At 43.2% G+C, this 21,976-nt stretch overlaps 1 protein-coding gene across 9 annotated transcripts in view; it reads right to left on the bottom strand.

Annotated features, from left to right (window-relative positions):
* Positions 1-21,976, bottom strand: part of LOC143959439 (serine/threonine-protein kinase MARK2-like) — a 219,411-nt gene that overhangs the window by 176,156 nt on the left and 21,279 nt on the right. For 2 of the 9 annotated variants that reach the window (XM_077468092.1, XM_077468094.1), the window contains exon 1: positions 11,067-11,430. The exons of 1 other annotated variant lie outside the window; for it this stretch is intronic. In XM_077468092.1, the coding sequence (XP_077324218.1) occupies positions 11,067-11,138 (72 nt within the window). In that variant the 5' untranslated portion in view covers positions 11,139-11,430. Of the gene's footprint in view, positions 1-11,066; positions 11,433-21,976 lie in introns of those variants that run through there. 6 more of the 9 variants (XM_077468086.1, XM_077468089.1, XM_077468091.1 and 3 more) reach the window with 5 other exon arrangements.

Raw genomic sequence — 21,976 nt, 5'->3', positions numbered from 1 at the left:
AGTGAAAATGTCCAAATTGGGCCCAAAGTGTCAATATTGTGTGTGGCGACCGTTACTTTCCAGCACTGCCTTAACCCTCTTGGGTATGGAGTTCACAGGTTGCCACTGGAGTCCTCTTCCACTCCTCCATGAGGCCAGCATGGAGCTGGTGGATGTTAGAGACCTTTCGCTCCTCCACCTTCCGTTTGAGAATGCCCCACAGATGCTCAATAGGGTTTAGGTCTGGGGACATCCTTAGCCAGCCCATCACCTTTACCCTCAATTTCTTTAGCAAGGCAGTGGTCATCTTGGAGGTGTGTTTGGGGTTATGTTGGAATACTGCCCTGCAGCCCAGTCTCTGAATGGAGGGGATCATGCTCTTGGTCTCATCAGACCACAAGACATGGTTTCAGTAATCCTTGTCCTTAGTCTATTTGACTTCAGCAAACTGTTTGCAGGCTTTGTTCATCATCTTTAGAAGAGGCTTCCTTCTGGAACAACAGCCATGCAGACCAATTTGATGGAGTATGGTCTGAGCACTGACAGGCTGACCCCCTCCCCTTCAACCTCTGCAGCAATGCTGGCAGCACTCATGTCTATTTCCCAACGACAACCTCTGGATAGGATGCTGAGCACGTGCACTCAACTGCTTTGCTTGACCATGGCGACGCCCGTTCTGAGTGGAACCTGTCCCGTTATATAGCTCTATGGTCTTGGCCACCATGCTGCAGCTCAGTTTCAGGGTCAATCTTCTTATAGCCTAGGCCATCTTTATGTAGAGCAACAATTCTTTTTTCAAATCCTCAGAAAGTTCTTTGCCATGAGGTGCCATGTTGAACTTCCAGTGACCAGTATGAGAGTGAGAGCGATAACACCAAATTTAACACACCTGCTCCCCATTCACACCCGAGACCTTGTAACACTGAGTCACATGACACCGGGAAGGGAAAATGCCTAATTTTCACTTAGGGGTGTGCTCACTTTTGTTGCCAGTGATTTAGACATTAATGGCTGTGTGTTGAGTAATTTTGAGGGGACAGCAAATTTACACTGTTATACAATCTGTACACTCACTACTTTACATTGTAGCAAAGTGTCATTTCTTCAGTGTTGTCACATGAAAAGAATAAAATATTTACAAAAATGTAAGGGGTGTACTCTCTTCTGTGAGATACTGTATAAACTTTGGGGTGGGGCATTCTTAACCCCGCACCCCCCATCAAGCTTTTACAGTTGTCTGTGACCCCTTTGGGAAGATTCACACTTATTTGTCCCGGTGACAGAAAGTTATGGGAAATCCAAAATGTTGGTGCATCATCTCCCTTTATTTTGCAAAGTGCTGTGCAAACTGTTGCCACAAAAAAACCCATATAACCAACAATCCTATATAATAATGGTGGTTACAGTTGAACAGGAGGTGACAGCAAATCTTGCAATGAACACTCATTCCAGTGACAGCTGTCTAGAATTCAATAGCCAGTTTCACAATTTCCCTCCTAAATGATCCATATTTATGTTACGTACAGCTTTTATATTTAAAGTATATATAATAAATTACACTGACACAGATTAGATGGCCTCAATGTACAACAATTAAAAAATTTAAACATTTTAGGCAACAATTTGAAAAAGGGATGTATAAAGGCCCCTTTTACATAAGCCCGCTCGGATCCGCCTGTCCATTTTACAGGCGAATACCCGAGTGAGCCACTGACTCCTATGGGCAGGCGGATGTCAGTGGAGATGTGCCCGGGGGACACCCGCCTGCCATCCGATCGAGACAGACGTATGGCAATACGTTCAGCCATCCATCTGGCGGATCGGATGAGATCTGATGAAAAACGGACATGCTGTCTGTTTTTGTCCGATCTCCCCATAGGAATCAGCAGGGCTCTGACAGGTCCCTCCCGCTCAGTGAGCAGAGACGGGCCCGTCATCCGCTGGCCTTAGCGGAGAATAATGGAACGATCCCCCGCTGAGGTGGCGGACTCCGCTAGTGGATCCACACAGTGTGAAAGGGGCCTAAGAATTCCTCTTCAATATTTCCATACCAAAAGCATACAGTGTGTACACGATGGTAAGTATCTCTTCACTAGAATGCTTCCCTAATAGGATGAAGCTTCAATTAACACAGCAGTCCCCAAATATATCCATAGCCCAGCATGGCAGCTGCATGTAGCGGTGGGAAAATGTCACATAGTCTATAGAACTGGGCATGAAATTATATGGCTTAGCCATTTTAGTGGTATCAAAGGCATTTTTAGGGTAGCCCTGACAGAGCCAGGTATATACCCAATACACCCAAGTGTGTATTCACTCCTGTGAATGCCCCAGAACGCCGATTAGATGTGATAACTCCATCGGGAGTTCCCATGATTAGCTGGAGGGGGGGGGGGGGGGGGTTTGCACCATTGAAAACAGCAGAAGGCTTCTGGCTTACGCAGCTAACTGCAGTCAACCACTCGCGTGTGATTGTTGCATAAGTGATTACATGTGGGTAACCCTGCTTAGCTGTGGGAGACGGAAGCCTCTGAATGTTTTCAATGGGGCTGCCTCCTGCAGCTAATCACGATGGAGTGATCACATCTGATTGGAGTTCTGGTGCATTCGCAGGTGTCAATATACCCTTAAGGCCCCTTTCACATGGGACGGATCAGTAATGATCCGCCCCGTGATGATCCGCTTGCTCAGCGGGGATCGCTCCGTTGTCCCCGCTGAGCAGGGAACGCCTTGTCAGCTCTCCGCTATGGGGGATCGGATGAGCACGGACCGTCTGTCCGTGTTCATCCAACCTGCTCTGCAGACGGATAGAAAAATAGGATTTTCCTCCGTCTGCAGAATCGGACAATTGCGGAGGCGGACGATATCGGGTGTCTGCGGATGTTCATCCGCAGACACCCGCTATTCCATAGGAATGCATGTATGTCCGTATTTAATCTACAAACGGATGGATGAAATACGGACATAATGTCCGCATGCGTGAAAGGGGCCTTAGGCACCGATGATCGTCACTCCTCGCCCCACACTCTGTCATTGTGAGGCAAGAAGAGCCAATTCACGGCACTTACGTATTTACATGTGACCGGTTGCGATTAGACACAGATGATCACATGGTTAAAGAGTCACAGCTCTTTACAGAGATCGGGATCCCTCCGTGTGCTAGCAACACGGCAAGGCCACGATCGCTGCGCGCCCCCGCAGGTGCATGACACGGACGTTCTGGGGTGCCATCATATGATGTCCCCCCAGAACGAGAGCAACACTGTCTCTCCATCATTTGACGGTGGGCGGCAAACGCTTAAAGTAGGGAAGGGTTCGAAACTCTGACACTGCCCGTTTCACCAAGGAGAATCTCTAACTCCCTGTCCTGTAGACACAACAGCAAATGAAAAAAAATCAAATGAGACAAAAAAAAAAAAAAAATGCCTAATGCTAGGTACGATCTCCCCGCTGAGCTATTGTGCTTTTTTACAAGGGAACTGCCCCCCACCCCACCAAGACGCACTGGTCAGCACTTGCAGCCATTGGCTGGTGGCACTGATCGGCCTATGTTTTTTGGGCATGCCCCTTTGACAGAAGACAGACAAGTCTCCCGATTGGAGGATTTTTACGCACCTCTTTCCTATTTTTATTTTGGTTATACCTGTACAGATTTCTTTTGTTCAGCCCAATTAATGAAAGCAAGCAAAGAGATTCCTCCATTCAAGCTAACAGCGCAAAGTCTCCCTGAATGAATCTCCTGCTGCAAGTAATTGTATATCAACAGCTGTCATCTGACAAAATTTTCCACCCGGCTCCTTGGTTAGAAATCGATTGACTTGCGTATGGCCAGCTTTACCATCTCAGTGATAACAGTCACAGCGACAAAGAGGAGAGAATCTTCCCAACAGGGACACAAGGGCAACATTTTCAGCAACAATAAAGAGAAATTATATTTTTTTTCAGTAAAAAGGAGAAGGTGGCTACAATTCCCTTCCATGAATTAGTTGCGGATTTTCCCCTCACTTTTTGTTGAAACCATTGTTATTAGGACAGCAAGGAGAATTTTTTCTAATGATGGCTTTAAATGCTTCCATAAATCATTACATTTCTGAACAATCTCTCAACAGAAATAATGGATCTATAAAACCTGCAACACTTTAGATCGATATGCTGTACACAGGAAAGATTTCACCATAATACATTTCCTAATCTGATCGACTAAATCGTTCGGCAGCACCGAGAAAGCTTTGCTCATGAACTCATTTGTATTTCAAAGTGGTCTATAATTCCCACCCTAGCAGATAAACTCCATTTGATTAAATCCGATCTAGATAGAGTCTAGATAAATTGGAATGAAGTTATGCCTATATGATTGTTAGCCAAAAAAATTGTTTTGAGTGAAACGCACATCAATTTGATAATACAATCAAAGCATGTATGCCCTCCATAACAGCACTGCATAGCAGTAAAAGCTGACAGCTTGGGGTTACAGTCGTTCCCCAATCTACCAAAAAAAAAAAAAAAAAAAGAAGAAGAAGGACACACACACACACACACACACACACACACACTTGCTTGAGCCAAGGCAAGCAATAGGCGATTTGATTTGCTTTCTTGAAATGCATCGACACGACCCTAATGCTGCATATATGTACAGATTATGGCAGTTAGGATAGATGTCAGTGACTCGGGATGCTAATAGTATGTGGGGAGCAAAACCGAAAAGGCCCAAAAACCAAGAAGGAAGGAAGGAAGGAAGGAAGGAAGGAAGGAAGGAAGGAAGGAAGGAAGGAAGGAAGGAAGGAAGGAAGGAAGGAAGGAAGGAAAAAACAAGGAAGGAAGGAAGGAAGGAAAAAAAACAAGGAAGGAAGGAAAAAAAACAAGGAAGGAAGGAAGGAAGGAAGGAAGGAAGGAAGGAAGGAAGGAAGGAAAAAAACAAAGAAGGAAGGAAGGAAGGAAGGAAGGAAAAAAACAAGGAAGGAAGGAAGGAAAAAAACAGGAAAGGAAAGGAAAGGAAAGGAAAGGAACCATGCATATTTCAATTCATGTATGGCCGGCTTAAAACCTAACAAAAAGTTAGGATATACTTTTTTGCCCTTAGTGTATTACTTGTAGGACTTAGACAAATCCTGCATTCTGAGCCACTGGCTGCTGCATATGAATCCACCTCGGAGCTGCAAGCAGGCTGCCTACAGAAGTAGATGCAGACGTGACACAATTGCATGTTGAGATTCCACATGCGACTGTCCATGCAGTCACTGTATGTGTATCCACTTCTGTAGGCCGTCTACCTGCAGCTCAGGAGGTGGATTCTCATTCAGCAGACAGGGGCTCAGCAGAGAGGACGAGGAGCCTCTGAATGAACCTTAAAGCTTGCCATACGCAAATAGATTTTTTTAATGAACTGTATAAAGCTTTCACATGAAATTAAAAAATAGTTTTTGCAGTGAATGGACTTTCCCTGAACAAAACCACATTTACTGGTTGAATGTGGTTTCAAACATTTGGTTGTTTGAGAAAAATATTCCATCCTGCTACTTTGAAGTTGCTACTGCGGTTGAAAATGAATCTCAATTTGACCCCACTAACAATAAGAAAGTTGAAAATATTCAAACCTGGCCAACATGGCGATATGGCCAGCTTAAGTTCTTCATGTCACCTCACTGACGCAAAGCAGTACAGTAGGGAAATATTAGGTCATTCACTTTTACTGCAACAAAGGCTTATGCTGGAAACGACGCGGGAAAGGTAAACAGATAAGGTTGCAGTACAATTGAGAAAAAAAACCAACATACACACACACACACACACACACACACACACACACACACACACACACCACACCCACACTTGCTGGACGGCTCTTGGCGAGGACCTGCTTCAAGGTAAAAGGCGGAAGCTACTTTTGCTGTAAACTTCATATCAAGAGGGAACAAAATCCGGTCTCCATCATCCCCACAGAAATACACAGAACTGAGTTCACAAGTCTCTCAAACAGGAAATCTGATGAAATATCAGCTTCATTAGGTCTTCAGAAATTCTTTTCTTAGGAATTACCATCTCCATTGCTTATAAGCGACATGCAAAAAAAAATAAAAAAAATTTAACTCTCTGCAAGGCTAGCAATCTAGAGCTGCACGATTCTGGCCAAAATGAGAATCGCGATTTTTTTTTGCTTAGTATAAAAAGATCATGATTCTCGCAACGTAAAGTCTTTCACATTATACAAAAAAATTAAAAACAAACAAGGGCTAACTTTACTGGTTATTTTTTAAAATAAAAAGGCACTTGAAAGACCGCTGCGCAAACACAGAGCGACATAGATTATTGCACCATTTTATTCTTTAGAGTCTCTACAAAAAATAAATATATATATATATATATATATATATATATATATATATATATATATATATATATATATATATATATATAACACGTTTAGGGGTTCTAAGTAATTTTATAGCAAAAGAAATGATTTCTAACTTGAAACCAACAAATATCAGAAAAATATTTAGTGTTTAAAGCGGGAGTCCGCCGTTTTTTTTTTTTTTAAAGCCAGCAGCTACAAATACTGCAGCTGCTGACTTAAAATAATGACACTTACCCGCCCAGCGCGCCCGCGATGTCGGCACCCGAAGCCGATCTCTCGAGTGCTGCCGCCGCCATCTTGGGTATGGGAATCAGGAAGTGGAGCCTTGCGGCTTCATTTCCTGGTTCCCTACTGCGCATGCGCGAGTCGCGCTGCGCAATAAGGATGGTCCCCGCTGTCTCTGGGATCCGTGTGTTTCCCAGCAGGCAGCGGGTGACCTTCGGAAATGGGTGTAGATTCCGCGGAAAGGGGCGTAGCTTCTGCAGAATCTACGCCGGAAGTGGGTGCAGATACCTGTACTGTACAGGTACCTGCACCCCCCTCCCCCTGAAAGGTGCCAATTGTGGCGCCGGAGGGGGGGGGGGGAGGGTTCCAATGAGCGGAAGCTCCACTTTAGGGTGGACCTCCGCTTTAAGTGGTTAAACTTTTTTCACTTACACACAAAGTCTATTCCATTGATAAGTATAAACATTGTAACAATTTAAGTTCAACCATAAAGAATGATTTGATTCTCGGCAGACTGCCCAGTTTTTCTCTCCCTTTCTTTTGAGGGCTGTGGCTTCGGAAGAGCAAAGAGAATTCTTTGCATAGAAAGAATTGTGAAACACTTTAGTCAAGATCGCCATAACGAAATATTAAGTAAACTTTAAAAGCTTTTTGTTATATCTATTTGAAAAGTGCAGAGTTAAGCTTCATTTACGTTTTGCGATTTGGAATTGTGGACGGCAGCCCTGCGATTTTGCTTGCAATTTCAAATGTGGCAGTCAGTACTGGATGCCCCATGAGTGTTTGTGTGCCATTCATTCTAGATGGCACCCCAAGCGTGGTGCGATTTTTCCGTGATTGTCAAGCGACAGAATCGCACTGTAGCCATGGAAACCGCGGACTTTAAAAATTGTGTTTAGCTGGTCGTCCCAAAATAGAGTAAAGGCTTCTTTTGGGAGACAAACACACATAGGGCAGCTCATTGAAGCAAATGGGATGCCCTATGCGTGACACGCAGAATCGTGTGAAAATTGCAGCCACAAAATCGTGACCAGGAATGCAAGTTCCAGGTACACAAAATGTGAACGGGGCCTTGCAGAAATCTTGTAAGCAGTTAACTCCCTTTGCTCTTGTCAGTTACACTGTTTACAGCTATTAATGTGAAATAGAAAACACCTACCCCCTGTCATTTGGGGGGCGGGGGTATTTTGAAGCCCTGTCTGTTGAAACCAAACTACGGTCAGGTAGACCAACTAAAATTTCAGCCACAAGTGCCAGGAAAATAGTTTGGGGTGCAAAGAAAAACCCACAAATAACTTCAGGTGAAATACAGGAGTCTCTGAAAACATGTGGTGTGGCTGTATCAAGATGCACAATAAGGAGGCACTTTAAGAAAAATGTGCTCTGCATGGTCGAGTCGCCAGAAGAAAGCCATTACTATGCAAATACCACAAAGTATCCCACTTACAATATGCCAAACAGCACAGAGACAAGCCTCAAACCTTCTGGCACAAAGTCATTTGGAGTGATAAGCCCAACATTTAGCTTTTTGGCCACAACCATAAATGCTTCATTTGGAGAGGAGTAAACAAGGTCTATGATAAAAAGGTACACCATTCCTATTGTGAAACACGGATTTGAAGCATTAATGTTTTGGGGATGTGTGATCTACAAAAGGCACAAGAAATTTGGTCAAAATGAATGCAGTAAGTTATCAAAAAAATACTGAAGGAACATTTGCATTCATCAGCCAGGAAGCTGCGCATGGGACGTACTTGGACAACATGACAATGACCCAAAACACAGGGCCAAATCAACCTGTCATTGGCTACAGCAGAACAAAGTGAAATTTCTAGAGTGGCCATCTCAGTCTCCTGACCTCAATATCATTGAGCCACTCTGGAGAGATCTCAAAACGTGCAGTTCATGCAAGACAGCCCAAGAATTTACAGGAACTGGAGGCTTTTTGCCAAGAGGAATGGGCAGATTTACCATATGAGAAGATAAAGAGCCTCATCCACAAATACCACAAAAGACTTCAAGCTCTCATTGATGTTAAAGGGGGCAATACACGGTATTAAGAACTGGGGTATGTAAACTTTTGATCAGGGTAATTTTGGGTAGTTTATGTTGCAATTATGATTTAAAAAGAGTAAACACAGTTGATTGATAAGAAAGTGGCTTCAGCCAAACAATACTCACGAGTGAAAAAAGTTTGAGTTATTATTCATATTCTCTGAAAAATGGCCAAGAAATCAAATTCTGCCAGGGTATGTAAACTTATGAGCACAACTGTACACACACACACACTGCGTTAGAACCTCTGGCAGGCTTTTACCATGTGTTCCCCTATCGGGGATCTTCCATTTTCCTCTTCCTGTGATGAGTAAAATAGGGACACAGGTAAAAAAAAAAAAAAATTAGAATTTAGAATTTCTGCCAACTTTATTCTCATCTAAGCCTTCCTGATCTGCTGACATCCGTTTATACATGTGTCTGAAGGAAACAGAGTGAGTGAATGTATTTGCAGATAAAAATAAATAAATAAAACTCATTTACAATTTCAAACAAAAAATGGCTGCAGTTAGGCTCTAATCTAGGCCTCTATAAAGAAAAGTGGCATGATTTGGCAGATCCCCAAACACGGCAGTCTGTTCCTGAGCATTCAATCATTTTTGTCACATAGGGAGACAGATCTGCGATCACCTGGACAGAAAAAAAAAAGAAAGAAAATGTCTCAGCAACTCAACCACTAGTTCTGCTAACAGCCAACCTATAGCACACTGGAAATCCAGTTCTGACTGTGTAACCATCATAATGAAGAAAAATACAGCCATAATGATATCCACACTGACACGGAGCAGTCTGATAGCACCATGGGTTTAGTGCAGTGTACCTGTGGGTTTGGTGTGGGTTAGCTGTGCTTTCCCATAGATTTCTATTATGTCCCACACTTTCAGTGGACTGTCTGAAAACACACCAAAACCGCAGAATATAATAGAACTCTATGGCAAAAGCGCAGCTAACCCGCAGGTACACTCAGCTACACCCACGGTCCGGTCAAACCGACAATGCTAAACCGCATACAGCATCTACGACAACAGCACAGCTTCATAGTACAAGAGTCCAGGCACTTAACTGGCCTGCCTGAAGTCCAGACCTTTCACAAATTGAAAACAAAAAAATATGATAAAGTTCCAGAACTGTTGAGCAGTTAGAATCCTATATCAGGCAAAAATGGGACAACATTCCACTTCCAAAACCTCAGCAACCGGTCTCCTCAGTTCCCAGATGTTTAGAGTGCTGGTAAAAGAAGAGGGCATGCTACACTATGGTAAATGTCCCACTTTTTTTGAGATTTGTTGCTGGCATCAAATTCCAAAAGTACAGTTTCCTAAAATTGTACATGTTCTCAGTATAAACAAACATTCTATATGTTTTCTATTGTGACTAAAATACGAGTTTATGAGATTTGCAAATCAGTGCAACCTGTTTTTATGTCGATTTTACATTTTTTTTTTTTTTATTGGGGTTGTATCTAAAACATGGATAAAATAAAGAGATTACAGATAAGAGATGTGGAGGACCTGTTCTGTTCTACTAGCAACATTAAAATGGGGATCTATAAAAGAAAAACACATTCCTTTACTTTGAAGTCACCTGTCAGTTTCACAACTTCATGGCCAGGAGGACATTGTCAATAAATTACCTTCGTTTTACCATTAACATTGCTCTTTTGAGGCCTATAGAATGCTTTATATTTAATCCTATCTGAAAAAGCGCCCCCCCCCCCCCCCCATGAAGAAAGACACTAGATAAATTAATAAACAGGATAGCTTTACAAAAAAAAAAAAAAAAAAAAAAATTTAAGAATCTACTAGCAAATCCAATCAATAAGAGCAAAAGTAATACATAAACCTAACCACTAACTCACTGCCATTTATTTGGCGTCAACTTGTTTACACTAGATACTCATTAGTATCATATGCCTAGTGTATGTTTTTAATTCTTTACTTTTTTATTTATTTTTTTATGCTTTATTTTTACTTGACCTGTTTGATAGGACTTCTTGTTAATAAAATATAATTTTTGTACTATATCATTGTCCATCTTGCCTGCAAAGTCAGAATTAGGGCCCCTGTGGCCCTTTTTTTCTCCTCCAATCAAGTTTATACGAATGTGGCTCTAAGAGTGTTATTTCGATTTTTGCTATAAACCCAACTACCTTTACAGACACCAACTGCCACCAGCACACCTACATAAAGACAAACACTTCTCAGTTGATCACCACCGGTCACAGGATCATTCTCAAAAAAAAAAAAATAAATAAAAGTGCTGTTATCAATATGCGTTTTATGATTGAGACAAAATGTTAAGTACACATACCAAAGTGTTCCATACAACCTCAAGACCTACAAAACGCACACAAAACACATACGCCACCTAGCAGGGTACAAAAACTTTGATCTCACTGCATGTTAACAGCAGGTCATTCAACAGAATCCGTGAAATGAAAGCGATTACAGACCTCATGAGGAAGCAGGGGGTTCATACAGGAGTCTGGATGATCACGACGCTTGGCTACTATGTCCTCCAGCATGGCTTTTCAAAGCAGAATCCCACTCATGTAAATAAAAAGGCTTCAGCCAGGATTTCTTGTGTTTTTTTTTTTTCTTGTAATCCGTCAGTCCAGACTTTGTGGCAAGGGGGAGGTACACCTACTTTGCTCGCTCACGTTCCCTTCTTGACTAAACTCAAAAGCAGGAAGTTACCACCCTGCAATATCACGCAGGGAGGAGAGGCTGACCTGTCCCCTCCTCACTAGGGCAGGTAATGCTGGTGAGACACAGGCTGACATCATGGCATTCTCCACCAGTCTCCAGCACTCAGGATGATGCAGTTCTCGCGAACACACGCTGCTACAGAGTAAGAGAAAAGGTAATTCTTCCTTTCCCCAACCCCCTCATCCAAGCCAAGTTCTGCTCCTCCTCTTCCTATAGAGGACACTAAAGCTTTGCCTTGTCTGACTGTTGAATCTTGTGCAACAGAGCAGAGAATAAGGAGGGAACTGGAGGATCACATTATTTGCATTAATCCCCGCAAACAATCCCAACAATAGTCAATGACCTCTGATTGTGTACTGAAAACACGCACAGGACTAGCAAGACCAGCCGGGGACAGAGGAGAAGTGCGAGATCACTAATTCATTCACAATTCTAACAACCTACAGATTGGAGTTTTCTACTTCTCTTTATTAGACATTGCCTTCACAAAGCTTTATTTACATTTTAATTCTTTACCAAAAACACATTGCACTTCATTAACAGACGTTTACACGCTTGTCTTATGGAAGAAGTACAATACTGTACATCGGAATAAACATTCGCTGATTTGACACTGTCTGGGAGACAAAAACAAACAAACAATCTACATTGTCAAGACATTGTTTTAGAACTTCCGCCTAAGTTCACATATACATGCAATGTGGGAAACGCAGCGATCTGCTGCGAGTGTCAATACAAAGTTAACGACACTCCAAAAAAAGATTGCAAAGTACAAAACGACCATGCAATGTGGTTGCGGTGCAGCTCCGAACAAGGCGCATCTGCGTCTTTAGTGCGATGCAGTGTGATTTGAGCCCATTCACCTTACCAACTGCTCAGTGTCTGCAAACCCTCTCCTCCAGTCCCTACACCGGCTCCCCATCACCTAGCGAATTCAATACAAAATACTAACCATAACATACACAGCCATTCACAACTCTGCCCCATCACCAATCTGGTCTCCAAACATCACCCAAATCGCCCTCTACGCTCTTCTCAAGCTCTCTCGTCTCCAGGATTTCTCCAGAGCCTCTCCCATCCTCTGGAACTCACTACCTCCACCTGTCCAGCTATCCCCTACTCTTGCCATCTTCAGGCGATCCCTGAAAACTCATCTCTTCAGGAAAGCCCATCATGTCTCCAGTTAACCTTCTACCACTTCCAACAGCTCATTCCCCACAGTTACAACCTTTTGTACCACCTGCCCCACCCTATTAAATTGTAAGCTCTTCTGAGCAGGACCCTCTTAATACTCTTGTATTTTAATTGCATCTGTATTGTCTCCTTTTTATATTGTAAAGCACTGCATAAACTGTTGGCGCTATACAGATCCTGTATAATAACAACAACAATATTATTATTAACTACTCAAATCACACCACACTGAAATCGCATGTGAATTGCACAGGAATGCTGTGCGGTTCCTGTGCAATTCACATGCCAGTTATAGTGTGAAACAGGGCTTGCAGCTGGTTCACACCACATGTGCGTTTTTATTCTGCATCAAAAAACGCATTACCCAATATTCAACATAGATTCCAATGGCCCTAGTTCACACAAGTTCAGTCAACAAAAGTAGAAAAGGTTGTATTTTTTCGGTATGGCATGCATCTGGAACACCGCAAAACACAACAAAAATGCACTGGAACGCACATATCCTCCTCGATCGAAAAAATGCACTGAAGGCATCAAAGACACACATGCAGAAATGCATCTGGAATGAAGACATTGTGGTGTGAACCAGCCCTAAAGCCATATTAAACCTAAAAACAAAACATTCATTATATTGCAGCTTACCAATTCCTAGATGCAATGGCTGTATTTGTTTTCTTACATTTATTTCTACCAAGTGATCTGGCCAGTAAGCCCATTTTTAAACAGAACAAGCTCTCCTGTAGATGTAACAGTTACAGGGACCATGGAAAACCCATTTACTACTGACAGGGGTGCTTACAATGATCAGCTTTTATATAAAACCATCATCCCAAAAGGAACAAAAACTGTTGCTGTAACTACTTATAAAGCGTTAGCTGGAGTTTGCTTTCGATTTGTTAGCGCAGCGAAATCTGCTAGTACATTGAACATTCCTCTCCCCCGAGACTGAAATGCTTCTGTCCAAAGTGGTCTGTTTCTCCTTCATTCAAAGTGTAGGCACCCTTCAGCTTCATGTACACTAGAGCTCCTAAACTTGAGTTTAGGAGCTTTTTGTCTTTTTTTTACAAAGCTCCTAAACTGTATGCAATGGGCTTTATTTACAAAAGGCAAATCCACTTTGCGCTACAAGTGCAAAATGCACTTGAAATTGCACTGAAAGAGCACTTGGAAGTGCAGTCACTGTAGATCTGAGGGGAACATGCAAGGAAAAAATAAATAAAAAATATTATAACAACATTTTAGCTTGCACATGATTGGATAATAAAATCAGCAGAGCTTCCCCTCATTTCAGATCGACCTCTCAGATTTACAGCGACTGCACTTCCAAGTGCACTTGTAGTGCAAAGTGGATTTGCCTTTAGTAAATAACCCCCATAGGCTTTTAGCAGAGTTTAGGAGCTGCTGTGGTTAGGGGAGCTTCAACCTCCCCTCCTCAACACGGAAGAATCACCTTCAGGGTAGGAGCGTTTTGACCGCCAGAAAATGCAAACCACCATTTTGCTGCCGTTGGAGTTTTTTGGCAGCCGGCAGTGTAAGTAGGCTGTGTACACATGAAGCCTAAGGATGCATTCCATGTACATTGCCCTACCGCACATCAACGCGCTGCTTCTGCAAGATGCATCAGGTGACATTTAATCGTGGTCACTACACCACATAGTACTACAATACTGTGCTGTTTAGTGCATTGCGATTTGCAAAAGTAGAGCTTCCACTACTTTTTGGACGTTAGTGCATCTTGAAGCCCATTGAAATAAATGGCCTGTTAAAACCAAATGCTAGAAATCCACATGCTCAAAAATAAACAAAAACAAAACAAACACAAAACAAATGCAGGTCCCAGATCTAATGTTTGGTAAGCTGCAATATATTTTTGGGTTTAACACTTTAACCGTTGATCACGTCAGGGCCCTTTTTCACGATTTATGAATCTGCTACATCTTCTGGCATCAGAGAACAGCTTACCTACACCAATGAAACCAACACATTTAGCCCATGTCATCCACACGCTGAATACAACTGTTTGGTATAACCATTGCCTTACTAAACATAAAGGACTGGCCTAGCAGAGCATCCGGCTAAATTCAACTAGAGGGAACTTTTCTTTCTGGATTCGAAAGATCATTTGACAACAGAGCCTTCAAGTCAACAGAATCAATCGTTTACTGCCACATGTATGGGAACATTCTGCGTATTAGCTTATAAATCGTACTTTTAAGCAATTCTAAATGCAGTTGTGAGATACTTACAGTATCTCACAAAAGTGAGTACACCCCTCACATTTTTGTAAATATTTTATTATATCTTTTCATGTGACAACACTGAAGAAATGACACTTTGCTACAATGTAAAGTAGTGAATGTACAGCTTGTAATAACAGTGTAAATTTGCTGCCCCCTCAAAATAATTCAACACACAGCCATTAATGTCTAAACTGCTAGCAACAAAAGTGAGTACACCCCTAAGTGAAAATGTTCAAATTGGGTCCAAAGTGTCAATATTTTGTGTGGCCACCATTATTTTCCAGCACTGCCTTAACCCTCTTGGCATGGAGTTCACCAGAGCTTCACAGGTTGCCACTGGAGTCCTCCATGATGACATCACGGAGCTGGTGGATGTTAGAGACCTGGCATTCCTCCACCTTCTGTTTGAGGATGCCCCACAGATGCTCAATCGGGTTTAGATCTGGAGACATGCTTGGCCAGTCCATCACTTTTACTCTCAGCTTCTTTAGCAAGGCAGTGGTCATCTTGGAGGTGTGTTTGGGATCGTTATGTTGGAATACTGCCCTGTGGCCCAGTCTCCAAAAGGAAGGGGATCATGCTCTGCTTCAGTATGTCACAGTACATGTTGGTATTCATGGTTCCCTCAATGAACTGTAGCTCTCCAGTGCCGGTGTTGTGTCATATAGTGTCCGGCCATCATATAGTGTCCGCGCCGTACTGCGCATGCGCAGTACAGAGCAGACAAAGCTTCGGAAGATCTCTGAAGCTGAACGGCGCCTGCGCCGCGAGTGGAGGTGGTAGCCCCACCATCCAAGCGGACATAGGGTTGTGAATATTAGAGGGCCCCTCGCGGGCGATCTTCGCTCGCCATGCTTCGGGCTGGGCCTCGCTGCGCTCAGCTCTTTTATATTCCTACTCTATGTCCACTTGGATAGTGGGGATAGAACCTGGACTCACGGCGCAGGCGCCGTTCATCCTTGGCAATTTTCGGAATCTGTGCTGGTGTGTACTGCGCATGCGCAGTACGCAGCGGACACGATCGGATGGAGGACCTTATATGATAAGACACCGGCAGCACTCATGCAGCCCCAGACCATGGCACTCCCACCACCATGCTTGACTGTAAGCAAGACACACTTGTCTTTGCACTCTTCACCCACTTGACACTAGGGGTGCAACGGATTGTCACTGATCCATGATCCGAATGGGTCATTCCGCTCAGATCGGCACACGCCACGATCCGCGGAGCGCTTCACGGTCTCAGCCTTAGGAAAGGCCGCAGCTTCGGCCTAGTTGTGGATCGGCGGCCATCTTGGTGCACCCATTTGCTTTTATAATGTGATCGCTACAAACAAACCGGCATCATGATGATTCCGGTTTCCTCTCTCCCCTCTCTGTACAGTGGAGGGGAGAAAAATTGGACGGCAGCAGTGCTGTGGGCTGCATCTGTAGTGCCCACAGCGCTGCTCTGTGACAATTGCAGTCACAGCCATCCCTCCATATTCTGTCAATACCCTGACACCATCTGAACCAAATACGTTTATCTTGGTCTCATCAGACCACAGGACATGGTTTCAGTAAATTGTGTCCTTAGTCTGCTTGTCTTCAGCAAAGTGCAGATTTTCTTTGGCATCATCTTTAGAAGAGGCTTCCTTCTAGCATAATAGCCATGCAGACCGATTTGATGCAGTGTGCGGCATATGGTCTGGGCACTGACAGGCTGACCCCCCCCCCCAACCTCTGCAGTAATGCTGGCAGCACTCATACATCTATCTCCCAAAGACAACCAATGGATACGACGCTGAGCACATGCACTCAACCTCCTTTGTCAACCATGACAAGGCCTGTTCTGAGTGCAACCTATCCTGCTAAACCGCTCAGTTTCAGGGTCTTGGCAATCTTCCTATAGCCTAGGCCAGTGATGGCAAACCTTGGCACCCCAGATGTTTTGGAACTACATTTCCCAATATACTCCTGCAATCTGCAGTGTAGTGGAGCATCATGGGAAACGTAGTTCCAAATCATCTGGGGTGCCAAGGTTCACCATCACTGGCCTAGGCCATCTTTATGTAGAGCAGATCCTCAGATAGTTCTTTGCCATGAGGTGCTATGTTGAACTTACAGTGACAGCGAGAACACCAAATTTAACACACCTGCTCCACATTCACACCTGAGACCGTGTAACACTAACAAGTCACATGACACCGGGGAGGGAAAATGGCTAATTGGGCTCAATTTGGACATTTTCACTTAGGGGTGTACTCACCTTTGTTGCCAGGGGTTTAGCCATTAAATGGCTGTGTGTTGAGTTATTTTGAGGGGACAATAAATGTACACTGTTCTACAAGCTGTACACTCACTACTTTACATTGTAGCAAAGTGTAATTTCTTCAGTGTTGTCACATGAAAAGGTATAATAAAATATTTACAAAAATGTGAGGGGTGTACTCACTTTTGTGAGATACTGTGTGTCCAAATTCACAATGCCTCCAATCTTTAGAAGAGGGCATGCATCAAATAGGTACTGGCTTACAATCTTAACAACACACACAAACACACACTTTGCTTGTTTTAACAGAAGAGTAAGAAAGCATAGGCAGTCAGTAAATCAGAGGCAGCTCTAGTAAGATTTTATCACATCACTCTCCCTTCCCTTCTTCCTAAAGAATGCTAGAAAGATCTCCCTGCCCCCAGACAGTACATTACAAGAGAAACCAGTTCTCTGCATAGCTAGGGAAACTAAATGCCTTCCTATTCTCATGTGTAAGCTCACAAAGCCGTGGAGGTGAAGAATATGGTAGACGGTGGAGGTGAAGAATATAGTATGGATAGTATAAGGAGGGCAGGTACATGGAGCTATCAATTGTCTCCCAATAACCCTGGGAACCCAAACCTGGTCGGCTCTACAATGCAAATGCCAATTTCAGCTCCCTAATCAGCAGCTGCATTTTAGCTTTGTAATTTCCTTAATAAAAGGCCCTTTTCACACGGGGCGGACTCCGTTCCGATCAGCAGGAGATCCGCTCACAGATCCCCCGCTGATCAGGGCAGAGCGGGTGGATGACAGGTCCATGTCAGCTCAGTTTCTGCAGAGCCTACTCTTCTCTATGGGCGGCCGGGGACTCCGCTGTCTGTTTACACCCAACTACACCGAGAACGGATATTCTTCCATTTGTTTTTAGCGGACCGGATCAAAGGAAGGCGGGTATAACAAATGCACTGTTTTAATTCATTTTATTATAGGTACTTATATAATGTCAAGTGTACATATATATTGTACACTCACATCAGCCCCTGCCTTCAAGGAGTTTACAATCTAAGGTCCCCAACTCACATTCTTACATACACATACCAGGGCCAATTAAGACCGGATGCAATTAGCCTACCAGAATGTCTTTGGTGTGAAGGAGGAAACTGAAGTACCCGGAGGGAATATACACACACACACACACACACACACACAGGCCAACTCCAGGCAGGTAGTGTCATGGTTGGGATTCGGATGGACAAACCTAGTGCTACCAGGTTGATGTACTAACCACTTAGCCACTGTGCTGTCCATTAGTGTGGGTAGAAGGTAGCTGCACAGGGAAAATATTTTATATCTGTTGAAGGGAACCTTTGTTTTATCCATGCAAAGCAACAGCTTCACTTTTAGGCCCCATTCACATCTGCACTAAATGCACATTTTCCCATTATTTTTGCACGTTTTTCGTGAGAAAGTATAGGGCCACCTATTCACTTAAGAGGGTTTCAAAATGCACCATTGAAGCTCTTGCACCTTTTTTACAGTGCAAAGCTTGACACTTTCTGTGTGTTTTGCAACACACCAAAACGCACATCTGCTAGCTGCGTTGGGGGACCTCAAGGGTAACGAGTGCTCTTTGCACATTCTGAAAACTCCCAGGATGCTCAGGTGTGAATGGAGACTACAACACCCCCCCCCCCCCCCTCACTTTGGGCAGATTTTCTCTCATCTTGGGCCTTTGAGACAAGATGTGAAGGGAAATCTCCCTATTGGGACAAAGAAAGTCATAAATACCCTGAAATTAGATTTAAACAGGCCAAACTCTATGGCTATTCATAAACGCTAAACCAGCTCCTGCAGCCTTTTCTCCATACCTTCCTTTCCATGCTACCTCACCCTGAAAACCAAGTGACATATCTTGTACTTCTGGGTACAGTGGGGCATGTAAATTTACCCCCCACCCCTTCCCTTTCTTGAACAATATGAATCTCTCCAACTAGCCTTTCTTTCACATATCAGCACTGATGCTCTGCAATTTGCCACTCAGGTTCCCAGGAGAAGGTCCTCAGCCCTGTTTAAGCTTTAGTGGGCAAATAGCAACATGAAAGTGAAAGGAATGCAAGTATAATACTGGCACCTTCAGCTGCCCAAAGCAAATTCATGGTCTTGCCCTGTGTAGACAAAGGGGGTTATTTAGGAAAAGGAAAATCCACTTTGCACTGCAAGTACACTCGCTCTAAATCTAAGGGGTAGATCTAAAACGAGTGGAAGCTCTGCTGATTTTATCATCCAATCACGTGCAAGCTAAAATGCTGTTTATTTTCCTTGCATGTCCCCCTCGGATCTACAGCGACTTTACTTCCAAGTGCACTTTCAGTACAAAGTGTATTTTCCTTTAGTAAATAACCCCCAAAGTACAGGTTCGTCTTTTTTTTTTGGTTTGTTTTAGAAACAACTAGTTATTATGTACAATGTACATGTGAGGCATCCATTTCTGCTGACTACATATGGTGACTCTGCTTTCAGCATAGGGCCTGGATACATCTACAGCACATGTCAATGGCAATTTGAGAATACTATATAACAGCGGTCACTAAATGGCAGACTGCAATCCAGAACAAGACCAAGTTACAGTCCTGTCTGGACTGTGGCAGTGCCACAGCCATGGCTGGGTGTCCTTTCCCAGGCCTCCCACCCAGCCACCAATGTCCTCCTTACAACGGGCAGGAGGAGCTGCAGACCAGGACTGAGGAATGGGAGCTGCCCAAGTTATTATGTTAGCAAGCAGTTGATTACATGGCTTGTTAATATGAAAAGACTCCGGCTATCTGGCCTGATCTGCAGCACCAGTTGTATAAACGGCATTGCATTGTAAAGGGGGAGCAAGGATGTGAAGGGGGAACTGAGTACACTGTGGGACTTCTTTAAATAGGGGACTACGATGTGAAAGGTACGCTGAAGACGATGATGTACGTGGGGACTGAGGGGTGTTCTAGCACTAAAGCACTAAAGAGATCTGGATCTCTGCTGAAAAATGTTGCTGAATGGACCTCCATTACATTTTAATTCAAGTGCCCCGCTATAGAATCATGGTCATTTCCTGACCAGGGTGGATTTGATTGAAATCACTAATAAAAAGGCTCGATTTAAAATCATAATTTTTAAAGAGCAACTCATCTGACCTGCTTCAGCTCCTCCGATCCACTGTTGACTCACCGGCAGTCCCATTCACTTTAACCACTTCAGCCCCGGAAGGATTTGCTCCCTTCCTGACCAGGTCATTTTTTGCAATACGGCACTGCGTCACTTTAACTAACAATTGCACAGCTGTGCAATGCTGTACCCAAACATAATTGATGTCATTTTTTTCTCATAAATAGAGCTTTTGGTGGTATTGGTATTTTTTTACTTAAAAAAATAAATAAAAGAGTCTTCCTCAGTTTAGGCCAATATGTAGATTTTTTTTTTTTTTTTACCGAAAATATGGCAATAAGCATATATTGTTTGGTATGCACAAAGGCGCCTACAAAATAGGTGGTAGCTTTATGGTGCTTTCATTTTTTTTTTTTTTTTACTAGTAATGGCGGCAATATGCGATTTTTATTGGGACTGCGATATTGCGGCAGACAGATCAGACACTTGACACTTTTTTGCAACTTAGTTTGAACAGATCGCTCTCCTCACCGCTGACAGAGCAGAGATCTGTCTGTTTACACTGACAGACCTCCGTTCTGTCTCTCTTAGGAGTGATTGCTGGTGCCCAGCGAACATTGTGCACGGCGGGCACAAGCATCGGCTCCATTGTCGCGCCGTGGGAGTGCATGTGCCCCCTAGTGGTCTTAAAGCACCCAACGTATACCTACGGCAATTTGCCCAGATGAGCCAACCTGCCGCAGTATAACTGCGGCGGCAGCTGGTCATCTAGTGGTTAACAGGACAGCTGGCGAAGCGGCAGTGACACAAAGAGGAGAGAGACGTGGTGACAGCACGTGAGTGGATGCCCGCTAACAGGCGCTGACATGATGGATCTGAAATGACTGGTGCTCTTTAAATGTAAGGACTTGTTCTTGCTGGTAGTTAGAATCATTAATATTTGCAAACAAAATCAGAATAAGCTGTCAGGTTAGTAAAACAACGATATCAGAACTGATTCAATTATACAGTTTGTAGTGTACATAGATTTTCAAAACAATGGGATAAAGGAATATTCCTGAATTTTGTTTTATTTCATGGTTACTGTTAAAATGTGTGAATGCATCAATGCAGTGCATGTTATCTCAGCTTGCATTCATTGAATGCGTTTACTAAAAATGTAAATATTGCAGAATATACAGCCTCATGCTAAATAAACGAGGTCCATTTCATGCTGAATAAACTAGATTAATGTATCCTAAAAGGAAAAAACTATCTTTAGATAGATTTTTTACTCCAAAAGCATTTTATTAAAAAAAAAAAAAAAAAATTGATAAAGAAAAAAAAAAAAAAAACTGATTTATATCCATCCCGTTTCTGACAGCCTATGAAACATATTGTGGGGTGCAAGAATAGAATTGTGGTTAGCACTTCTGCCTAGCAAGCACTAGGGTCTTCGGATCAAATCCCAAACACAGCACTACCTTTTTGGAGTCGCATGTTCTCCCTGTGTGGGTTTTCTCTGGGTATTTCGGTTTCCTCCCACACTCCAAAGACATACTAGCTGGTTAATTGGCTTCTGTCTAAATTGGTCCTACTATGTGTATGTATAAATGTGCGTTAGGGACCTTAGATTGTAAGCTCCTGGAAAGAAGAGACTGATGTGAATGTACTATAAAAGTGCTGTGTACATTGACGACACTACACAAGTACCCGTAATAATAATGTTGAATATGATATGAAAGTGCAACATATAGCAGGCTTGCACAATGCCCCTAAATGTAAGGCCCTAGTAAGCACAGTCTAAAATGAAAATTATTGCTCATATCAGAGCCACTCCCCAAATTCTGAGACCGCA

The sequence above is a fragment of the Lithobates pipiens genome, unplaced genomic scaffold (genome assembly GCF_037356315.1).
Source record: "Lithobates pipiens isolate NorthernLeopardFrog02 unplaced genomic scaffold, aLitPip1_a1.2 Scaffold_75, whole genome shotgun sequence".
NCBI classification, from domain to species: Eukaryota; Metazoa; Chordata; class Amphibia; order Anura; family Ranidae; genus Lithobates; species Lithobates pipiens.
This window is presented reverse-complemented; position numbering and strand designations above follow the sequence as displayed.